The 25,284-nt window shown below is 43.3% G+C and overlaps 1 protein-coding gene across 1 annotated transcript in view; it reads left to right on the top strand.

Moving 5' to 3' along the window:
* Nucleotides 1–23,657, top strand: part of arb2a (ARB2 cotranscriptional regulator A) — a 154,014-nt gene extending 130,357 nt beyond the window's left edge. Inside the window, exon 11 of the mRNA XM_080466485.1 lies at nucleotides 21,071–23,657. Within this exon, the coding sequence (XP_080322611.1) occupies nucleotides 21,071–21,231 (161 nt within the window). The 3' untranslated portion in view covers nucleotides 21,232–23,657. The remainder of the gene's footprint in view (nucleotides 1–21,070) is intronic.
* The last annotated feature ends 1,627 nt before the right edge of the window (nucleotides 23,658–25,284 follow it).

Genomic DNA, 25,284 nt, shown 5'->3' with positions numbered 1-25,284 from the left:
GCTTATTCTGCAGTGACATTTAGGGGTCAGGATAAAGGCCTAGTCCGTGTACAGTGTGAAATAAAAGATTAAGCCGGCCTCTGCTTTTGTGTCATTGTTGTCTTTTTTTTTTCTTTTTTTTTAAAGCAGAAGTGGCAAAAACATCAGTTTGAGCATGATTTTTCAGGGCACTGTTTGTACAATGATAACAAAATACATTTGTGTATCTAATATTTATAAAGTTGTGAAGCTAACACCTGTTGAAAGTTTCAAAAGATTTTAAACGCAACTTCCTAAGATAAAATAAATATTTACGACCTTGTCTGGAAAGGTTTATTATATTGTACTTGATTATTCACTACCATTGTCAGAGTTTGCTCATAAAAGATTATACACACGTTTCTAAGACAGTTGCTGATATATTTTCCTTTGCGGAGATATTTTCCAGAAATGGAGGGAGGACACGGTTCATTGTCCAGTGCAGGTAACATCAGCTGGTGCTAAAAGCGCCATCCTATCAGCTCTGAACTGTGTTCACACTGGAAAGTAAGGATACAATGAGAGATAAGAAAGCAGGAGGATGAATATGATCTGTATTATAGAGATGGCTCGGATTTATGACACTGATGGCACCCACTTACTTCTGAAGAGATTTGACCCCTCGCGCCTGTATGGTGATGCAGGCTTGAGCACGTTTGTGTGCGTCTCTGTGGATATATGAATGTGTATCTTATGTGAACATGGGATTGTGTGTGTTTCTGTAATCTCAGTGACTCACACGTCTTTATGTGATGCACATCACACTACACATGACCCTGTTGGATGGCAGTAGCCCTTTTAACTGCAACACCCTGATGCAATCCACTGTAAATACATTAAGGGAAGTTGCATAGGAGGAAGTTGCTTATCCACCCTCCCTGCTTCCTTCTCCAGCCCTCTTTTCTTTTACTCTAGTTCTCTCATTTTCCTGATATGTATCTCAGTTTATTCCTCTTTTTCTTGTACACCCCCCCCCCCCCCCCCCACCACTTTGTTTTTTTGCTTGTTGATGAAAACTTTCCACCCACTAAGTTAAGTTAGATTTAAACTCGACTGATCTAGTTTAAGTTTGCTTTGCTACCAGCCGCTACCCACCTTCACTACCTACACCATTCTTCACTGGCCCTCACCTTTGCTGCCCATAAGTCCCACTTCAAACCTGCCGGAGGGTCAAAGGGAGTGCCAAAGGTGCGGTGAGTGACGTGGCACTCTGGCTGACCCCTGGCATCTTGGCAGGGCTGCCTCCCTAATGAGATTAGCTGGGTAATGCCGACTCTGTGTCTGTTTCTCTTGCCGCCCAGCCCACCCTTGGGCTCTTTATTTAGCCACCAGCAGGACAGGGTGTGCCAGCATTTGCAGGTCGAGGGCAGGACAGGACCCACAAGTCCACTGTCCTCCCTTCCACCCCCTCCCCACATTTATCTACATTGGCCAGCATGTGTTTTGTAGTCTCACTGTTATGATGGAGCATTTGTGTCATATTCATTTTGGCTGTGTGACTCAGTATCTCACTTTATGTCTCCCGTCTGTCATCTTTTGTCCATTTCTCTTTCTCATCAAACTTTCAGCTCACAGGTAAAAGTGCCCTTTAATGGCTGGACTGAACAATACTGGGCAATGATCAAACAGCGCGCTGATCCCTTGAATTACACACACATACACCCACAGTCTGCTCCGAGCAAGGCAACTGAGCAGGGAACTCTTGAACCGCGGCTCTCATGTGTATGTGTGACTGGCTTTGATGATTGTTCATAGCGGCATAAAGCGCAAAGCTGCTCATTGTACCGCCCTGTGAAGACACACAGACTTACAAAGCAATACCAAAGCCATGACTACCGACCTGAGACTAGTTACTCAGCCAACCAGCTAGTTATTTCATACTGTGGGTGCCTCTGCTTCTCCCTGTGTAGTTGTCTCTGAGAGACGTCATTAGTACCCTTTTTAGCAGTGATTGACTTTAAGTGCCAATTAAACACCAACAACTCTGTCACCGTTAGTGTTTTTATGAGGGGGTCCTTGACAGACAGGGGGGCCGCCCATGGCACAGGTGTGCCCCCCTCAGCTCTTGGGTCACTTTTATCTAGGAGTCTGTGACAGCACTGAAAGTGAAGTGAAGTGCCGCCCATACCAGGTGTCCAGGTGTTCTCACTGTGTGCGTGCGTGCGTGCGTGTGTGTGTGTGTGTGTGTGTGTGTGTGTGTGTGTGTGTGTGTGTGTGTGTGTGTGTGTGTGTGTGTGTGCGTGCGTGCGTGCGTGCGTGCGTGCGTGCGTGCGTGTGTGCGTGCGTGCAATGAGCCTACAACACCTGCTTGACTGCAACCCCGGAGGCACAGACAGGTTCAAGTTCCACCCAAACAAATATTATAGTCCCAATCAGTCTGAGGTGTGTGTGTGTGTGTGTGTGTGTGTGTGTGTGTGTGTGTGTGTGTGTGTGTGTGTGTGTGTGTGTGTGTGTGTGTGTGTCTGGCAGAAGCGTGTGTAACTGACATACTTACACTGTATGCCCTCTGCACTCATCATTTACACTGAAATATTGCGTTACCCAGACGTGTCAAAGTCTGCTTTTGTGCCGGCAGTCAGGTCGCGCCTCACTTTGCGATTGCTGTTGATCACACAGGCATCAGGTTCTGACATCCTGTGTCCCTGCTCATCTTAGTCCAGCTGAGAACGTCGCTGACAAATGTGTCATCCTCAGCCTGGAGCAATATTAAGAGAGGTGAATAAGCCTTAACCTCGCTCACATTTTCTCTGTTTAAGTTTAACACTTTTCTCCTCACAGAGAAATGCCAGCATGAACACAGAGCACAATTCCCCGACAAGTACCAAAATTCATACGGAAAAGAACGGACATCTACACGCGCACATATTTACGTACATGCGCAAACCTCCAAACCACTCTACACCTTAATATCACATGCTTGATACAAATCTATACAAGAAGAAGAGAGAGAGAAAAGAGAAAAATTTATGTTGAATAAAAGGAAATTGTGCGGTGGAATTAGAGACCTCCATTTTAATTTTCAAAGAGAACTGTGAGCATAATAGCCGTGCAGTTGGTCGCACAAGAAACTTAATTAACCAGAGACCTTGTCCATAGATGGTAGGTCAAGGGAAGCTCACTCACTTGGCACCTCATCTTTTTGAGTCAGGGCATTGCTGCACATTTGTTCAAACTGAAGATCTGACTCAACCTTTCAAACCTTTTGCAACATGGTTTTTAAAAAGGGAAGTATGGGTAAAATGTTGTATATATTAAAATAAAAATGTACCCGAATAGGCACCTTTTCAACAGACTGTGTGTGTTGAGCCCATTAGACCACTTTCCTAAATGCTTGGAAACTGATTTCAAGGATTATTTCAATACATTTGACATCTCCCACATATTCTGTAATTCCGTCAATTTATTAAACTTACATATCCAAGAGCTCATTGTAGAACACCCACGTTTCACAACTCTCAGATTCTAGAACTCCCACGTTCTACAACTCCCACACATTCTGGAATTATCACACATGCTGAAGCCCTCACATATTCTAAAATTATCAAACATTGAAGTCCAAAACATTTTAGACCTCACAAATCCTATAAAATTCCCAAATTCCATAACCCTCACACAATCTCTCTCCCGAGTTCTCATCGACTCACACATTGAATAATTCTCACACATTTTTAGAACTTCCGCACATTCTGAAACTCCCACCAATTCTGCAATCCTATCAAATTACAGAATTCCCGTTTTGTAGAACTCGTTCTAGAACACGCCTACATTTTACAACTCACCCATTCTAATCCATTCAGAGATTCTAGAAGCCTCATGCGTTATACAGTTCCCACCTCTTCTGGAACTCAAATACATTAATCTCCCTCAAATGTAACAAATCTAACACCTTCTTACTGTCCCACATTATAGAACTCTCACCAGTTGCAACCCGCAAACATTTTGTATCTCTCAAGTTCGACATTCTCTTTCATTCCAGTCTTACCAGAAGAAATGTGCGAGCCACCAAATTTGTTCACTTGATAAAGGGTTTAAATAAGTTCTATGTGCACAAGGCATATGCTAAATATATCATGTGGCAATTTTTCATTGCCGTACTGCAGAATCAATCAGGCACTGAACTAAATTTAATCATCAAAGTGTATAAAACTTCAACACTGTACTGGTCCACGGCGCATACATGTTTATCTGCTGCCAGATTTCAGGAGATCTTAATATTGATCCTCATGCTCATATATGGGGTGGTGGGGGGGGGGGGGGGGGGGGGGGGGTTCTCTCTGTATAAGTCCCTTGTGCTTCCTTGTATAGCCATGTGTTCCATCACTTCTGGTTTCCCATATGGAGATTTGGCTTTGACTTGTTGTGAATTTCTGAATTCTGACTCAAAAGAGACACCATTTTATGGATGATATGAGAATGTGGTCATTAATTTCTCTCTACAGTAGGTAATATTTTGAAATTTAATTTTAACTATTCTCTTGACCTTCTGGTATTTCAATGTAGAAACAAATAATAGTCATGCTTACAATCTTCTCAGATAGTTTACACGGCCTTCCATTTACTGTAGAATGGCTTAGTGTACCAATTCTATGACTCTGGCTTGTCTACTGTTGGCAGTTCTTTTCTTTTTTTCTTTTCTTTTTTTTTTTTGGCAGGATGCTTAACTTGGTTAAGGACAGGGAGGAAAGTATATTTGAAATTGCTATTATTGCCTTTTTCATTTAGCTCAGTTGCAATCCATTTTGAACTAATTGAAGTGATTACAGTGAGAGGGAAAATATCAAAAGCTTATCAGAGGCATTTATGAGAATGAGCATCCTCACCCTGTATTATTTTATTGTTGTTATGCACGCACATCTACAGTGGATGTCCTGTAGCTTGAGAATGTGTTTGGGTTATCCATATTCACCGCAGCGTGTGTCATAGGGCACGATGCCCAGTCCAGGATCTGTGGGGTGACCCATCATAGTGTGTGCCTACAGGAACACCAGAGGATAACAGGCCCCAAGCCATATGGTGGGGGTCTCTGGTCTGTTGGCTGGCCAGTCACACTTGGACTGTGGCAACTGCAGAAACACCCTCCTCCCCAGAGACATAGGCGCGAAGCTTTGGGATGTATGCTAACAGCTGTGGTTTGGTGTCTTGAAGCTTCAGACTTCACACATTGTTCTACTGGAACCAAAGGAACCCCATAAAGTGTCATATTTAGAGAAGAAGATCAGTGACTTAAAGGTGGATGATGGAGCTGTTAACCCGAAATTCAAATATCTTATTTGTAGATTTGATTTATTTCTTTTTCAATTGTTTTTTTCCAACTTGTCTAGGTTTGGATTTCTTCAAAAAGAATAATTTTTCAATAATGGAAAAGCAAAAAAAAAAAAAAGTAAACAGGGAAAAAGTCTGCCTTTTAAGGGTTTCTGTGTCAGCTGGGGGAGAGAGAGCTACGAAGGTGGAAAGTGTCACAGGGGTAAGAGTCAGATAAACAGATTAAGAGAGTAAGTGAGGGAGAAAAAGATGAAGTCGTCAGAGACAAGAAAAAATAAGGACGTGAACGTCTTGTGCAGAAAGAGAGAAAAGAGCAGCCGGAGAGAGAGAGAGGATGATAGAGAGAGGATCCCTCTGGATGGGGAGATTGTAACATCACACTGTGGAGTCCCTTATGGGACAGCCACAGACGGAGCACACTCCCTGCTGCATGCAGGAGGAGTAGGCTTTGCCAGCATGGAAAACATACAAGAGAAGAACAAGAGATGAGTGGAGCAGAGAAAAATGCATTTGTCCCCAGAGATGAAGTGGGAATTTTCTGCTTGCGCAAACAGTATGTAGGCAGATAGCCGAGGAAGAGGAAGAGAGGAAATGGCAGAGAATAAGTAAAAAGAGGGAGGCTGCAGGAAGGAAGATGGAAGCCTTATGATAGATTAAATGAAAGTGAAAGTAGAGGCACCGAGGTGAAAAACAAGAGGGGCCGCACTGTGCGGAAGTCCAACAAATTAATTATTAGTGTAACAATGTAATGTAAATGTAGTTCATGAAGTGATTTTGGCGATTGCACATGAGGTCTACGAAAGATTTATTTTTAAGCTGGGATTGTGTCACAATTGCACAACCACAATTATTCAACAGTTTCTATTCAACAACAAAGTGCTGTGTTACTTTCGCCGAGATTACTCACACTTAAATCATAGTAAGAACAATATTAAATGCTCCACTTACACTTTGTCATATTTTACAACACACTACATTTTATTTATAGCACTGGGCACAATATTGAAAACACTCTCCCCTATATGTATTCACATCAGTCCAGTGTGCGTGGGTGCGTGCGTGTTGCCAGACGGATCCTTGTGGAGGGGACAGAGAGGTGTCATTAAACCAAGGTAACCTAAGTGGCCATGCATTACCGTGTGACTCAGTCAGAACCAAGGGGTCATCGCAGAGTCTCTGATCAGAGGTCAGGGTGTGCTGCTGTGAAATGGGACATTACCGCTCACCAACAGAGCAATAAATACAGAAAGAAACTTTAACTGCTGTAAAATATGAGGCAGCCGTCTTCTTTTGCAGCGTATTGGGTGTTCGTCCATGGCCGCGCGCAAATGCGTGCAGGAACGCATGTGCTTAAGTGTGTGTCTGAGACGGCAGTTTTTGCTTAAGGGAGGGAAGAGGACGGGGTTAGGGAGGGATTTAATATGCTACTTTAGCCCTTAGGGGGCTGTACAGTTGAAAGTCAATGCATGAGGCGTGCAGAATCACACCAGCCTGCAATACAGAGGGACTGGGGGTGGCGGTGGATTGGATATGCGGGGGGGCCTGCTATAAAAAGTGAAATCATATCACTTAGCAGCTGAGTGCAGATAAAGCTGTGTTTGAACTGGGAGGCATAAATTATACATTGTAAACACAGCGTTGGGAGACCACGGCTCGTTTAAATTATGACAGAGGGTAGTTTTTCTCTTCTCCTTTCTTCCTTCCTCCTCTGATTCTGCTGCTCTCATGCAGTTTCCTTCCTTTATTCTGACTTACCGTTTTTTTTTTAACCTCTCTTCACCTTTGAGAACTCCTGCCCTCAATAAGCACCTAGTTCAAACTGAGGGTATGAAGAACTATCAATGCATTTGAGTATCACAATATGTTTTCTGATTCTGTTTCAAATTCTGGAAAATACTTTATGGACTGTTGGCTTCATTTATTTAGCTGGAACTGTAATGAAAAGTTATTATATGATGTTGATATTACTAACTGTGTGATTGCATTTTACTATTATGATTGCTTGAAACATCCTGAGGTGATGTTTTTTTTTACGAGAGTCAGGAGTGCTTTCTCACAATTGTACACTGTTAAATTGACATACTTGCTTGCATTCAAAAAGTATTTCATGTCACCATATACCATACTGCTTCAAAACACACACTGAGGGGTGGATCTAACACATTACAAATACTGTCATTACTGTAATTTAGTTGTATTTTTGGGTACATGTGATTTGGATGATCCTTTATGGCCAATTTCCTTGTCGCTTCCAGTTCGTACACAGTTCTGATAATCACTGTTAAAACTTTCATTATTGAAATGTTAAAATGTCGGAAAACATATTCAAAGCATGGAAAATTATTAATAGACACACATTAAACGTATTATATGGCTGTTTTGTCAAGTAGGTAATTTTACTCATACTTGTACAATTTACAACATATGCCAGTCATCTTAATTCACAAGTGAACTAAACCCAAGGACAAATGTTGAAAGTACATTTAGATCTGGTTAAGAGGTTACTAATAGTTCATATTCCTTCCGAGAAGGTACTTTGTAATTTTACTCAAGCATTTCTGTAATAGTAATTTAGTAGAATTTAAGGACTTTAACGGTAGCTGCGAGTACAGGTTTTCAGTCCAGCATGCGTGAACCACATATATTTATTTTATTCACATTGTTTGTTTGCGCCATCTTAACCATTTTCATGATTTTCTGCTGTTTATGTCATTGTTTTGCTTCTGGGTGGTAGCTTCATTTTGGCCTGTGGTCCACATTCTTTCAATTCCCACTGCTCCGAAATCCCTCCCACAGTGTTATTGAGAAGCATCGCTCCAAACATTGTGGATGGAGGGCAAATGTTGGTAAGCTCACTGCCAGAGGTCTGTGTGATTTGATCAATGTTCACCTCGTGCATAGTTCAAGTTGGGCTGGTGGCTTTCGCTTTCTAAAGGTGCCTCCGTCCCCAGTGACAAGTGCAAGACTATTGATCACTTTATTCTATTTGTCATCGACTGCTTGCCACCGTCTCTCTGCTCTCGAGTCAATACTGGAGGACTGAGAGGGCGAGTGCCTCCCCTGACCTGCCCTCCCTCAGTCTCTGACTGTCTTGTCCACTACAACATATAGACACACACACACACACACACACACACACACACACACACACACACACACACACACACACACACACACAGAGGCCTGTCCTGACCTTGCAACACTTCAAGATTAATCAAAATTGTAGCAGAGATCAGAGGTGGAGGTACAATGGGTAGAGGGACTCAATTGTGTGTGTGTGTGTGTGTGTGTGTGTGTGTGTGTGTGTGTGTGTGTGTGTGTGTGTGTGTGTGTGTGTGTGTGTGTGTGTGTGTGTGTGTGTGTGTGTGTGTGTGTGTGTGTGTGTGTGTGTGTGTGTGTGTGTGTGTGTGTGTGTGTGTGTGTGTGTGTGTGTGTGTGTGTGTGTGTGTGTGTGTGTGTGTGTGTGCCTGTGCCAGGATGGAAGTAGATTCTCTCCTTGAGAGGAGATCATGGCCTCTCTGAAGCTGGGATCAGTGACCTAGCCCTGTTGGGCACACACTGCTGAACCTGTGTGTCTGTGTTTGCGCCTACATAATTGTTCTTGTACTGATTAGAAAAGTCGTCTAGAACAGCACTTGTCAGGCCATTTCTGAGCAACACTGTATCGAAGACACATTAGCATACACAACAGCACACGAAGCAGAGTAAGCAGTCAACACAACAGGTATGTAGTTTGCCTCTTCTTCGTTACCTTGAATGCATGCAGTGCCTGACAAGCACAGTATAGTCCCAGAAGTTGTGTGTGTTTTTTTCTGGCAACCTAGCTGAAGGCAGGTGACAATAAAATACCAGAAAACATACCAAAGTTCATTAATTCATTGATTCATTTGAAAAGGAGTTATTACGACCATATGATGGCTTGGTGGTTAGCGCTCACCTCACATTAAGAACATGACCAGTGTGTGTCTGGGCTCCGGGCCTTGCTGTGTTGAGTTTGCATGTTCTCCTGTCCTGTGCTTTTTCTCCAGGTTCTCAGGTTTGCTTCAAGAGTCCAAAGACATGCATATTAGTCACTCAGATGGATGGATGGATGGATGGATTTTACTGTGGTTTTACTGCGTACATCTTCTTTATTTTTGAGGAGTGAATTAGCATAGTTCAGTTTGTCTCTGTGCTCATCAGCACGCCTTCGTTTCAGGACTTAGTTGATTTATGAAGACCAGACTGGGGGCTGCAACCCCTCGCCTCTCCATGGAGCGAGAGAAGATAATTATTCTCTTTCTGACTCACACATTTCAATGAAAAATGCATACAGCTGGGACTAGAAGCAGCTTATCAAAAGGTTAACTCTTCCCCACAGTTGTCTGCGTTTGCAAAGGGGAGCATTTCCGACAACAGTGGCAGTGTCGGACCACTTTCTGTTTTCCTGCTGTTTTGTTTGGGTGTTTTCAACATTGCTGTGACCCGCCAGTGGCCCAGCGCCTTGTTTTCCTAAAGTTAACTTTCAATCAAGAGACGAGCCAGCTGTTGTTTGTGCTGCGTTCTGTACATCATCTCCTAAGCGAGCCGTCTGAGTGCAGATTCACAGTGAAATGATTGTGACACGGATATATACACACGCAGCACACTTCCAGCTTATCCAATTAAACATTGAAATCAACATAAAAACAAACCCGTGTTTGTATTTTTATGAATATAGGTTTATGAATAATATACTACGTGAGATCGCCCTGAAACATTTTTCCGAGCAACATGTACAGTGTGCTGTATCTCGCATGCCTATCATTGTGTTAGTACTTGAGAACATGGCGAATGGCACATCTACTGCTTTTTTTTTTCCCTCCACGTACTCTGCATTCCCACATACAATACGGTCACTTATTCAGCCACACATACAAAGTTAACACACGCACACACACACACACACACACACACACACACACACACACACACACACACACACACACACACACACACCCTCTTCTGGCCTTATGTGGAAGGAGTGCTGTCTGGTAAAGTGATAGCAAGAGAAAAGGAGCTCTGGAGAGTGAGTTATCTCGTTAGATGTCATTGAGGGGCGCCTCTTTTCTCTCCCTCTCCTTCCCTCTATCATTTCCCTCTTTCTTCTCCTTTCTCTGTCTCCCCCTCTCTCTCTCGCTCTCCCTCTCTCTTGTTCCCACTTGCTCTCTCAAATCATGCTTGCCTCCAGTGGTATTCAGACAGTCCAAGGACAAAGTAGAGATATGCTGGGAGCAATGGACTGTCCGTCAGTTTGTGTTTGTGTGTATGTGAGAGAGAGAGACAGCGAGAGAGAGAGAGGGGTTGATGTTGAGTCTTTGAAGCATTTCTCCTCTTGTCCTAACAGATTGGAGTCTCGTCCCTCTTCATTTAGCCCCCTGATGCTACATCACTCGCTCGCACACAAACAGAGCACCCTTATCAGGCTGCAGTGGACACACATAACAACACGCTGCACAATTTAAGATTCACCTAGAGCTCCCTGCACAGCTTGATACTGTCGAGGTTGTGCCCTTGTGTTTAAAGACTGTTACACTTACTTTACTTTCATATTTATAGACTTGTCAAGGTGACTGTAATGGCATGAAATTGTTGATTTCCATGAAGATATGTAAGATATATGTTCTTTTTTTTTAGGCGTGCATGGGGGGGGATTATTTCCTCATCTGAGCAGCACTAAGCCAAGAGTCTCATTATCACTAAGACATGTAGTGTGTTAATGCGGCCTTGGCTTGTCTGAATAAACTAGTTTGAAGTACATGGCCCCTGGGTCTGTGACCCTAGGAGAGTCATACACACACACACACACACACACACTTACGCACAAAACCAACCAGATGTGTGACCCACTCGCCACACACATACACACATGAAATCCATCCCGGAGACAGACTTCTCCCTCTGCGTGTGTGTGACGCGGCAGCTCTGCTCTCTCAGACAAACAAGGGAAATCCTCCTTGTCTTGCCTTGTCCATCACTGGCCGTCTCGCTATCCCAATGCATGCGGTTGTCTGCAAACCCTCCCCCAGGCCTCCCCCTGGGCTCCAAAAGCAAGTCATTTCACCCGCACACTCGCACACTACACACATATACACAGCCCCACAGCCCCTTGGCTCCAGCCAGGTTCCCCTGACGCAGGCACACACACAAGCAGGAAGTTTGAGGAGAGGTTTGTGTCAGTTTACTTCTCTTGGTACACTTCAAGTTTGACCCTCTCTTGACCAGGCGGCTTCCTTCTCCTCCATCTCTCCATAAACAACCACATCCCCACAACTCAAGGCGTGCCGGCTCGCCAAGTGTAATAACATCACTCATGTTTTGATGTAAGACGGAACGTCTACGTGAGTTAGGGAGGCTGACTCAGGAAAGCTGCACAGCCAGAGAAACCTTCTGTGTATGTGCTTCCGTCTGGGTTTGCTCTGATTGCAGGGATGACAGATCTTTGTCATGGAGGAAACCATGTTAACCTGTCACCTTAGCAGTCTTATATCCACCCACAATTTATCCACTGTGTGTCACAGAGACACGCTGTGTACACACATGCACAGACATCACACCACACACACACACACACACACACACACACACACACACACACACACACACACACACACACACACACACACACACACACACACACACACACACACACACACACACAACGCACACACATTGAGGGGCTGGCCACTGATCTTGTTGAGTGTGTGTCAGCTCGATTAGCACATTCCCAGATAGGGCCAGAGCCCTCTTATCGGCGGTGACCCATTAATTACACTTTGTTCCATTAAGTGATCTATTTCAGACCTGCCCCACCCTCAACACCCACTCTCTGCTATCTCCACCTTTGGCCTTCTCCTCCCCCACCTGAACTCTCTCCTCTCTCCTCCTCAAGTTTATTCTTTTCATCCCTCAAAACACACGCACATGCACACACACACACGCGCGCACACACACACATACACTCACACACGTACAAAATTCTTCTGTGTATGTGTTACATTGCGTGGGGCCACAAGGTCATGTGACAAGTAGCTTTGTACTTAAGTGTCAGTTGTATGTAGTGTATGTCTGTTTGAGAACAAAATGACAAATGAGGCTCTTACAGAACTCTCGGCTGATGGATTCAGATGTTGCATTTTTCTCTCACTCCAAAACTCATTTTCCACTGCCCTGTTTTGTCCCGAAAAACGTCCTTCAAAGCCCAATTTTTCGATCAATGTGTTTGTCACCTTTCTCTGATCCTTGCCCACTGTGAATAACTGCAGAGCTCACATCAACATCTGCCTTTGAATGAATGTATTCCCTTATGCGTCTGTTTTTAGAATCTGAAGTACACATTTCTGCTTTTTTTTGACTCAGGTGTGTTTGCTGAATTTGGGTGATGCTAAACAGTGAAAAGTGTTGTGACAAATACTGTTTAAGTTTTTGTTGTCTAGCTCCAGTGGGAATTTATATGTCATCGAGCTTTTAAAAAAAATAACAAAAACAAACATAACTGTATGGGTTTGCTTTTGTGAACAACTTCTACCCCTTTTCAGGCATGGTGGTTGGACATGGTATGTATGTATGTATGTATGTATGTATGTATGTATGTATGTATGTATGTATGTATGAATGTATGTTTTGTTTTGTTTAGATATATTTTCATAGGATGTAACTTTAAATAATTGTATTATCACTAAAGGGTATATATATATATATATATATATATAATATATATATATGGGTTTGTGCATATATATTTATAGATATGTGGGGAGATGAGTATCTATCTGTATAGTCCCTCACTCTTTTTTCTGCCCCAATCTTCTGAAGGAAGTGTACTGTAGATCATTTTGAGTTATGCTAGTGTAGATAGACTAACTGAGCTTTGCGATAGTTGTCATGGATGCCTTGTGATTATTTAAATATAAAAGCATCACTCATTTGCATGCAATACTGAAAGGTGCTTCAGTGCTAAAGGCATTCTCAGGTTAAGTACAGGTAATGTACTGACAGTCGTTACTGTAAGAGTTCCAGTTCACTTTAAGGCTTTTATTACCAAAGTTTTGCTATTATATTATGAGAAAGCGAGGCATTTTTTAACTTGCTTAAAAGTAGCATGTGGTATGATGTTAATAACAAAGGACATTATTTTATCGACTGAAAGGAAAGAGAAAGTGATTTCAGAGTATCACTGTATGTTTCACATTCCATGACCACGCTGCCAATAGTTTGCAGTTATATCTCACATTGCACAAAGCATGTGCCAGTGGTGTTAATGGCCATGCTCAATTCTTCAATAGAGCTTAGAGAACATGATTAGTGAAGGTTGTATGCAAGGTGTGTGTGATCACCACAGCCTTGTGTGAATGGGAGGGGTTCTCACACTCAAGGCTGTCTATTCTTTGACCATTGATTCTGAATGCGGCCTTATCTTTCTTACAGGTGCAAGGGGCCTCTCTTACCCCTCTCCTCCTCTTCTAGCTCTTTTGTGATGTGTGTCTGTCTGATATTGTAGAAGTGTGGGTGCGTGAGTGTGTGTTCTTCTGTGCCTCGTATTGTCCCGGCTGTGCAAGCAACGTGTGTGTGTGTGTGTGTGTGTGTGTGTGTGTGTGTGTGTGTGTGTGTGTGTGTGTGTGTGTGTGTGTGTGTGTGTGTGTGCGTGTGCGTGTGCGTGTGCGTGTGCGTGTGCGTGTGTGTGCGCGTGCGCGTGCGCGTGCACACCACATCTCATTGTGTTCAAGTGATGCAGACAACATGTGTGTTTCTGGGAGAGAGGTAGTGTTGTGTAGTGAAATAGTGCAGTGAGTGTGCAGTTTGTCTCAGATTTAAATATATAGACTGAGTGCGTGCGTGGTCTGTCACCAAGATTTTGTGTCCTGGCCCTTGTCCAGGCATTGATGCGTGTACGTGCGCGTATACGTGTGCGTTCACTTGTGTGTTCATGTGCCCATGTGAGTGCACATATATGCATGCGTGTAGTGCCTCCACTAATGCACAGTCTTTGTGGGGCCCTCTCTTTTCAGCCATGCTGCCTTTGAGACACATTGTGCCCGGGCATTGAAACAAAAGCTCTCCATTGCCCCTCAATGGGCTAAAAACAAAACCGTGTCAGGCGAGCTAGCAGCCCCCGAGTGTTTGCCATTTAAGTCCCAACCAATGGTGGTGAAGAAGGAACAAAGGGCCTGGACAGGGAAGGAGGCCTGCACTGTTTACAGTGTTAATGTCCGGGTGGCACTCCCAACAAGGCCCTTCCATCCGTACACATGTGTGTGCACACTCGATCTCTCAGTGTATTTCTCTTTTTGTCGCAGTCAGTCACACATGCAGTCCGAATCAACAGGTACATGTGCAGGTCTGACAGAAACTCTCAGATAATCCAGGAGAGAGTGAACATTTGGTTTTCATAACAGTGAAGCATTAGTCTGTCATTTTAAGTCAAGTAGTAATAATTTATCAGCACTGAAGTGACAGTGGTGTACATCCCAAAGCTGGAGATATACCCATATTTGTGCTTCAACAGATAAAACTTCCCGTCACACATTGTGTGTACTTATTTAAAAAAAAAAAAAACTTTTTCTTAATAGCCATGTATGAAACAGTAAGTCTTATGTTATTTAAACTGCTCACCACAATGTCTTTCACCAAGGAAAAATACAATTTCTGGGCTTTCAATTGTTTTGTTGTGAGTCTGCTTTTGATTCATTTCAATATGTGACGTTATTTGACTTAATTAATTCTATATCTCACTGGTTGTTATATTGTTATAATGAAAAATCACGTCTGCACACATTCTGCATGTTTACTGACTTTGCATTATAATTTTTTTTTTTATTATAATGCAGCATTTCATCCATCATAGTAATCTTGTTTAATTCAAATGGTGTAATTCTTTGTTGAATGCCACACACAAACATCTCATCTGCCATTCTGAAGTGTCCTTTCAGTGAGCAGAGTAAAACAAGTGACATTGAGGGGTGCTGTAGAGACGAGGGAGTGTTTGGACTTTCGATTTTTACTGAAGAGGAAAGGGGAGAGTCTGACAGTGGTATCAAATAGCCTGCACAGTCCTTGGATCAGGGTTATCTTGTAAATACTCTGCTCCAAGTCTATAAAAGCGAGGGTCCTTTATGATGGCCAAGGCCACTCATTCAGGTTAAAATTCAAAAAAAAAAAAAAAAAGCACTCAGTGCAGTCTCGGTGTATGGCTGGGGAGGCAGCAAGGAGAGAACCAAGGGTCTTAACTGAACTGAAGGAGAACGACGAAGAAATAAGAAAGCACAGTGTTGCACTTCCTTTTGTGTCGGGTCCTTGTTCTCACAAGTTTCTCCCTCCATGAAACTATACTATAGAATGTAAAGTAGCTTACGATTGGTGATGATTTCAACCAGTTAATGTGATGTTCGCCCCTCTCTCCAGGCTTTCACTTGATTCTGTTCCTCCATGTCTCGCCTCTATTTGTATTTTATTCAGTGTAAATACAGAGTCCCCTCAGCGGCCCCTGTAGCTAGTGATTCAGGTGCCTCATATGTGGATGTGTAATGAGTTCTGCCTTATTTTTGTCTAACAACAACACACAATAATAAGCAAAGTAATTAAAAGCAGTATGAGGGAGATGGGGGGTGGGGGGGGAGCAGAACCCACTTACCAACAAGCATTATAAATGAATTTCATTGAAGAAGCAACAGTGTGGCTGGTTTGATGGAATGAGCTTTGTTTTGACTAATCTTTTAGTCTTATTTTTTTTTCTGTGTGTTGCACTTGTCTTTCCTTCTGCTCCAAAAAAAACAGCAAAAAAAACCCTGTGAAGGCATTGTGCCGTGTTGATTTTATTTAAAATGAAGACGCTCATCATAGACTAAGTCTGATTACACCTGTGTTGCACTGCCAGCTTGATGTGGATCTTTTCACCCTGAGTGGAAATTGAGGAGTGGCGTCAGTGAGGAAGAGGAGGAGGAGGAGGGAGGATGGATTCTAATTTAATTAAATTTTTGACTGAAGACAAGATCTCCATGTTTTGTTGCTCCGGCAGCGTGGCTGACCACCTGTCACCTGCCTGGGCTCTGTTTGACCTCGTCTCCAGTGGCAACATGTCGCGCCCCCTTCAGAAGACAGCCATGTGGGACTAAAATGACATTCTTGACCTTTACGCATGTCGGTAAGCAAAGTGACAAGACACATAAGTGACTGTATGCGCGTGCGTGTGTGCACTTGTGTGTGTGTGGACCGGCAGGCAGTCAGTGTATGTAGGCCCTCTGTGCACATACTCTCACACTCACCGTGGAAGATCCTCTAATATCAGAGAGCGTCGGAGGCGGAAATCCGATCGTCTGACAACCAGGATACAGATAGCGATTCCCCACCGCTGATCCATGCAACAGATAGTTTCCACAAACAGCAGCACATCTAAGGTTACAACCAGCCAAGGCCCACACCACAATGCACTGGTCCACCTCACATGGAGATAAAACAAAAGCTCAGGTTACCATCGATAGGAAATTGATAAGATAATGCACTGTTTGTTATTTTTCCTGATGAAAACCCCGACAAGAGGAAATGAGAAAATGTTTGCTTCTGCGTCCAATAATATCATGTATATTAGTCTTGTTAGGATTTCTGTTTTTGTAATTTTTGCTTTGTGATTTTATCATTGTTCATCTCCTTTTTTTTTTTTTTTAATTGAAGCTCATAAATTGTTTAACCCAAAAGCCAGTATGCTTGATTAAACACTCATTATTGTTTAAAGAAATTCAATTCACACCAAAAAAAAAATATATCGTCACTTTACATTCCTTTTTCCTCAAAGTGCTCCTAATAATTTGAATATGTATTTATATTATGAATGAAGTAAAGAGATTTGGCCCCCTTCACGTCAATGTAATTACGAATCACAAAAAAAAGAGTTTGATTCAAATTAAATAGGCCATTTGTACACAAGCAATTAACTGGTGTGGCTTTAAATAATGTAGCCCAGATGGAACCTAATTATAGTCGGCATGCTTTGATTTGAGCTTCCTGTCGGAGTATCACTTGGGGCGTCACTTTGGCTTTTCAGTCACCTAACGTTTGTTTTGAAATTTGTGACAATCAGAGGCGATTACCATTTGTAACAGCATGCAGCGTTTGGTGCAGAGGGAAGAAAGCATGGCCCATAGCTATGGAGGAGTTTCCTTGTTTCCAGCTCAAAACTCTTCTGTGTTCACTTACCTCACTGCACACAAATGATAACAACCGTGTGCGTGTGTGCGCGGGCGCGCATGTGTGTGTGTGTGTGTCAGCATCTTGTACTAGTGTAGAGATCAAACAGTCAGTCAATTACCTTGAGAGGGCTCCAGTGGCTGTGACAGAGAGGACGAGGCTAAATATCCAGGATCAAATACTCTTCTCTGACTGTCACATAATGAGGCCGCCTCGCCGGGCTCTAACAACACACACAGAGTGGTCAAACACAGGCCAGCGGTCAGGCGCCGAGCTGAAACTCTGCCGTGAACCGAGCAAAGAGCACATCGAAGGAGCGCTCGCTGCAGACTCGTGTTTCGGCACCGGTCCTCGCTCCTTCCTCAGAGTGAAACACCATCAGGGAGCTGTGTGTTTCCTTACCTCCAGGTCAGCAGTCAGTAATTAGAATAACTGTAACTTGCAGAAATAATCTGTGCTAAGTTCGCCATTACCCAGTGCTAATTACCAACACATTGTGAGTGTAAGGGGGGATTTTTTTGGTGTGTGTGTGTGTCCCCCATGACAATACCCAGCGTTATGGGGCTCAACGGTAACATCATTATTGCACTTACAATAAAAGAGGACATGATTGTATTTAAATGAACTTTATTGGATTAATACAATGACAATAAACCTGTTACAAATTGAACCGACATCTTAATTGTTAAAGAAATTTTTTTTTAAAGACATCCGACATAAATAACTACAGTACTGCAAGTTTAAGCTCAAGTGTTGGGCGCATGCATTTTTAAAAATGGAAGAGCTCTTTGTCCTTTATAACTTACTATGTTGATCTACAAAATCAATAATCCATAAAAGAATCTGCTAATCAGCTGAAAAGTTTTTCAAGTGAAAGGCTCAAATTGAGGCTAATGTAGTGCTTATTGGCTGTTTATGGGTTCACTTTACACACAAGATACAGCCAGATGACACCTCATCGATTCCCACCTCTTTTAAAGGTATTACTTTGATTTGTGGCCCCGCTGACATAATTTTCTCCTCTGCTCCCTCAATCCCTCTTCTCCGCCTGGTCGTTGGGGTTCCTCCTCTAAATCAGTGGTCACATTTCAGCTTTGACAACATCCATTAGGTTCAGCACACTTTGGCTATTAAAGGAAGAGGGGATGTAAGTTGTTAAAGGCCTGTTTAAGTCCGGATGAGAGTGCGTTTATGTCTGTGTGTGAGTGTTGTCTGGAGGCGGGGGGGGGTGTGGGTGGGGGAGCGGGTGGGGGAGCGGGGGCTTCATTGCAAAGCTTCCACCATATAGAGGAGGTGGAGCTCAGCTTCAGAGTCATTGGAGGGACACAGGCTCATCTGCATATTGGCACAGAGACACCCCCCGGTGACCCTGAACTGCGATGGGATAGGGTGGAGAAGCTGGCGGCGTTCCGGAGGAGTTCATCGCCAGTTCAGGGTGAACGAGAGAGCGCTGCAGCATTGATCGCTTCTGCAAGTGAAGAAGAAGAAGAAGAAGAAAAAAAAAGAGGACAAAACAGAAGTAAAAACACTAGTGAGGGAGAGACCAGTGAGACGGGGAAAATGGAGGAGGTGGAAAAAGATCACAGCGCCTCAAATTGGATATAAATGATAGATTAGAGGTGTGAGAGGGCTGTGTCTTTGTTTCCAGGGATGGGTGTTATGATGAGCCCTACACAGGTAGCAGTGTCAGTGAGAGTGCCGGGTTATTGACTACCATGATTGCCAGGCCAGTAAATTTGACCCAAGGCACTGACTGCCATCTGCTTGCTATATGGAGTACAGTGCAGTCCCTTATCTCGATCGAGAACCGCCCTTACATAGTAGGGCACACAAATTACACACTCTCACACACTCACACACAAACAAAACACATCACCAGCGTCTGAACCCAAATCCACTCTCGGCCCAAGACCCTGCACTCGCCCCTGGTCTAACAATCACACACATAAACACGCACACACACACACACACACACACACACACACACACACACACACACACACACACACACACACACACACACACACACACACACTCTTGCACACACACCATTTCCATTAATGCGTCCAGGCAGAGGTCAATCTAATAAACATGGGGTCAGTGCAGTGGTCATCAGAGGCCTGTCTATGGTGAGAGAGCCTTTAAGGTGCTTCCTAATTGTATCCCTGCGGCCTTCTAGTCTAGCTTTTTATAGCCAATACCGCGTACAAAGAGGAGAGAGGAGGAAGCCAGGACGGGAGGAGAGAGGCGGAGAAGAAAGCAGCTGAGGTTAAGAGTTACATCGATATGTACCTCCAATTTGACTTATTTGTAAACAATATCAAGCCTTTTTCTGCGGGGCCCGGCGAGATTCAAACGAGGCTAATTAATTATAATAACTTATGCCCGTGTTTGTTTTTATTATTTGTCTATGGAAAATTGCATGGTGCAATTTTACAAAAAGTTGCTCACAAAGATTCATAAAGGAAAACCGGGCTTGAGATCCTTCATGCCTGTATGTGTGTGTGTGTGAACACGTGTCTCAGTAGCATCTATCAAGGGGATGAAACTTTTAATATCACCTCACACCTAACATACTCTCCCTCCGGGAAACAACGGGGTTCCTCAATATGGCGTTTCAGGTCCGGTTACAGTTGTGTTGCTAAGCAGCTGAGATGCTCGCCAGCGGCGGCAGAAACAAGCCATTATCTGCTCCCACTGAATGCTTTGTGAGCATGAGTCGAAATGACTCGGCCATCAACTGCGGCGACAACCCGGCCCTGTCCACGCAGAGGAAAGGTTGTCCTGTAGGACTAGCTGCCGTCAAGTTTACAAGCTATCCAACTAAAAAAAAAAGCAGGCCCTTGATACCCTAACCCCGAGGAACCTGAGGCACATGTACCAGATTTCAAGTTCCAACGTGACCCCAACTTGGGAACCGGCTAACCCCGAGGAGGTCAGAGGGAAACCCAGCACTGCCGCCTTCCCCCGCCGCCGCTGGACCACCTGATATGTTCGCTGGTTACCTCGCTGCAGTTTCTGTCTTGCCTTTCCTCAATCAGTCCCTTCAGAGTGAATGACTACCGCTCCACTGGTTTCACTTAGTGCACCCTTTGTGCATATCTCTGGCGTTGGTGGAAGGACCTCTTTCCATCTCCTCGAGCGCGCAGCGGTGTTGATTATCAGGTATCTGCTTGGATAACATAATAAGGCCGTCCCATTGGACTGACAGGTCATAGGCTGCCGTGGCTCTCACACATAAAGCCTTGGGTTTGCATAGACGCAGTGCATTGTGGCCACAGTGAGGCCTACAAAACTAAACATGGGATCTAATGGGAGTCAATTATTTTCACTGCATATTTTTTGCCAAAGTAGGTTTACAAGACCCAGCGCTGTGTCTTTAAATATGTCAAACTATCCATCATCTCAAGCAAATATCTTTGTGTGTGTGTGTGTGTGTGTGTGTGTGTGTGTGTGTGTGTGTGTGTGTGTGTGTGTGTGTGTGTGTGTGTGTGTGTGTGTGTGTGTGTGTGTGTGTGTGTGTGTGTGTGTGTGTGTGTGTGTGTGTGTGTGTGTGTGTGTGTGTGTGTGTGTGTACTTCTCCTACGTGCAGGCACAGAGAGGCATGAGCTGACCTCCTGGATGAGTTTCACCTCCATCTTCGGGTTCTTCGGTGAAATGCTGGGGGCCAAAGAGGACGAAGAGGCAGAGGAGACCTCCAACACGGTCACCACCCGCAGCAGCTCCCTCAAAAACAAACACCAAGATTTGTAGAGAACCGTGAGCGGCGACTTGCAACGAGAGGAGACTGGGGGTTATAAGGGATCAGAGGTGGGGGTGCAGAAAGGGTTCTCTATGCTATTTTGTTCCTGTTGTTCCTCTTCCTCTGCAGCCGCCCACCAGTTTTCCTTCCCCAGTCTGTTTCCTGAGTGTCATTTCTCCCTTCCAGCCCTCCCTGGCTCCGCTCACACACACACACACACACACACACACACACACACACACACACACACACACACACACACACACACACACACACACACACACACACACACACACACACATCGCATTCTTGTTGTAAGAGACAAGAGTGCGGGGTCACCATGTATACATCACAATAACGTTTTGCATTACTTCGAGTTGAGTGCAACTGTCAAAGCAATATGGGCCTGAGTGTTAGCGCTTCCCGTGGGCTGTGGCCTGGCTGCGGGTACGGGCCACAGCAGCAGAGATTAAGGCTGACAGGCGCTGTGCACAATGCGCTGTGGTGCACCTCTAATTGTCCTGACATCAGCCTGAACTGAGCTAATGCCCCGCCTGCCCTCCACTCGGCACTGCTCAGTCTCCCCCTCCTCCCCCTTCACCCAATCCTAAAGCCTGGATTTCTTACCCTGAAATTAGCTCATGCCGTAAGGTACGTTCTGGCAAGGTTCAGTGTCATTCCAACCTGGCTCATGCCCATGTTTTTGTTTTTTGGGGGTTTTTTTATATTCCCATCCTCACCATAAATGGTCTTAATAAGAGCAAACAAAAGGTGTTGTTTTTATGACTTTCTTCTTTATTGTCTGGCTCCTCCACACATGCGCTCAGCTTTTGAACTTAATTTTTTCTCATTCGGTTTCATGTTTGATGTGGTTCTAACCTGTGTCATGCATTTCCAAACCTGCACTTCTTATATTATGAGAGATTTTTCTTTAGGTTCTCGCCATTGAACGAAATATGAAGGCGTTGTCCCACACACATTCAGGCTGATTTATTTTTAATATTGAGCCAATACCTCACAAAACAAGTAAGTGAGAAAGTGTTTACTTTAGTGTATCTATGGGTTTGATTTGCAAAAATGTGGAGAGTTCATTTCTCTGTTTATTACAAACATATCGCTTATTTTTCCTCCTCCTTTTCCAGTGTGATATCCTTGAAATTGATGTCTCTGGATGATTGAATGTGATGAAACAAATAAAACAAACACAACCTGTTCTGAATATGGAAAATTCGGGACACTGAGCATATTTAAAATCACTTAAAGTCAAGCATCAAAATGGGTTTGAGGAATATCTCATTTTAACAGGAGCCAGACGTCGGCTCACAACACTCATAAAACCTCAATATATCGCCTTACACATGTCAGGAAATCCAAGATTTCAATATTATTCTAAGCCAGAATGATATTTCCTTAGATGTTGAAGAAATGTAAGATATCTATTTTTTTTTTTCACCAAAGTACTCTTCTTGTGTACTTAGAAGTGACAAAGTCAGCTCCCTGCTCAGCTGCACATAATCTGACTATGTGACACAAACATGAGATTTTTTCCCCCCATAAAGCTGGTATGTTTTATAAACCACTCAAGGCTTAATGGAATACATTTCTAATGTGTCATGACATTAGCAAAAACTCAGCGAGGATATTGAATGTTATGATACCTTAGACACGCTTTCAAATATAGACTTTTTTCTCCTTTTTTTTCTCTTTTGAAGAGTTGCCATTGTTCAACTTGTACACTGTGAAATCCTTCCTCTTCTTCCCACTGTGTGTATGGTTTAAGGCTTTTGTGGATTATCTTTCCGCTGTAATGAGACAAGTGTGGCTGATGGTTGCAGGCCTAATTTCCTTTTAATTTGATTCAGATCTCTCCAGGTTTCAGCAAAGAAGTTGGCTTATTATTTGATTTGATGAGTTTCATTTCAAGATAGCGTTGCTCATCCTTCTGCTTTTCAGCTACAATCAGTTCATTTTTCACTCCACAATTTGTATATTGTTGCCTTAGGAATAAACAAGACTCTGCTCACTGTTTTTAATAATATCTAGCAAGCCATATGTGAACAGAAAGTAAAGATGTAAGAGCAGCCTAAATCCAAAGCACAGTCTGCAAATAAAAGGGGGACTATTTTTCCCAATTGCTCCTGAAGAAATATTTCTTTTGCGGTACTTTTCTGTGTATTGGTTTAAGAAACAAGTATATTTCTGTTTTATCATGGTGTGAGCTTTGTGGTTTTCTGAAACTGAAAGTATCCTGCCAGGCCACCTATTTTTCTTATATCCTCAATTATGTTTTTTTTTTCCTGTCTTTTGGTTGATTTCTGTTTTAAATAATTTGTCTTTAAAATGTATTTTGATGCGTGTTGCAACACAATAATTGAGTTCACAGGATTGCAGGTTGAGTTTTTTTTTTTAATTAATCCAATAAAGTCAAATCAAAACCAAGTTTGGACTGTGACTTTAATCCTTGTTTACTCTTTATTTCCAATTATATCTTCGGGATTGTCTTGATATTATTGAGGGTTTGTTTTTGTTTTTTTTTAACTATCTCGTGAATTACACAGGACGCAGCACTTTATAAATAAATTCAAAAAAAAAATAAATGTGCGACAAGAGAAGCAGGTGCGACTGCAGCGTGAGAAAGTTTGTGCCAGAAACGCGTAAAAGACGCGCGGCGCAAAGTGGATCTGACCTGAGTCAGCGGCTTTAGAACAACTCCAAATATGAAATCCAAGTGCCTAACATTTAATTTGCTTCCAAAACAGTACGGCATGCTGCGTTTTGTAAGTCTATTTCAACTGCTGAAACTACTAAAATTGTTACATTTCACCGTTGCGTTGTTGAAGTTGGGCGAAAGTATGGAGAGTAAAAATATCGATGAGATGAGAGATTTTTTTTTTAAGGGACAGCAATACCTTTAAAGGCGCTTATATCGACGGTGAGAAGCGTGTCAAAGGGAAAACAAACTATAAACTGTAATACCCCTCTTTTTGGTCATTAATTTAGGGCAAACTGAGCCCCCTCCAACTCAGCAAGGTTTTACGGCATCATTTGTTTTCACATGGTGAAACCGATCAGGTCATTAAACGCCCCCTCAATAAATCTTTAGAAATCTTTTCCATTAACCCCCGAACAACAAGTGGAACCAGGCGAGTCCGCCTCACACAGTGTCAGGCCGCAGATTAAAGAGAAGCATTCAATCACAGAGAGAGGGAGAGAGAGAGAGAGAGAGAGAGAGAGGAGCGCGCACAAGTGTGTGTGTCCGTAAAGCGTTAAAAAAAAATCTTTTTAAATGTGCCTGGGATCCATGCAATTTTGCAGTTCTGTGATATGGGAAAGGAACATCTGAATACTCTTATTAGTGACTGAGTTTAATTGAATAATCTGCCTCCTGTCCGAAGCTGTGAGGTAGTCACACCATGAATTATGACTTCCAGTCAGTTACCATCAAAGGCAGACGAGTAAAACACCGCAGGATGCGCAATATTTCCAAACAACAATTAAGGCGCAGGTTGTCCACGATCTGTTGCGTGTATTTTACAATTTATGAGGCAATATTGGATGTTCTGGCTTTTTGAGTCTCAAAGGAAACTTTTGCGTCAGGCTGCATGTGATTTGTTTTTCTCTGATCAGAACCATTTTTCTCTGATTAGTTTTTTTTGTTGTTGTTGTTTTTTAAAGTCCATGTGACACCAATCGCCTCCTCCCTGCCCACTGTGTGTAACTTCCCCCCCAAAAGTCCCCAAAGCATCATCATCCCCACGAGAAAAAAAAAAAAAAAAAAAACTGTGATTCGTCTCTCTTCATTCTCTCTGGATGGAAGTTAGGCCAGCGTGTGGATGTTTAATAGCTATGTCTGATTTGATTAGAGGTTTCCCTTCTCCAACCTTTTGTCGTCGATTCACGGCACAGACAGTTTACAGACAGCCCCGCCACCGAATCATATCCTCGACGGAAAATAACATCAGCTGCGGGGCTTTAGGATCAAATCCTGCCAAATGGGGGGTCCTTGCTGTAAGGTTTTTTGGGGGGAGTGTGGGGGGGGGTGGGGGGGTTGTCATGAAGAAGTT

Source organism: Lipophrys pholis, assembly GCF_963383615.2.
Source record: "Lipophrys pholis genome assembly, chromosome: 7".
Lineage (NCBI taxonomy): Eukaryota > Metazoa > Chordata > Actinopteri > Blenniiformes > Blenniidae > Lipophrys > Lipophrys pholis.
This window is presented reverse-complemented; position numbering and strand designations above follow the sequence as displayed.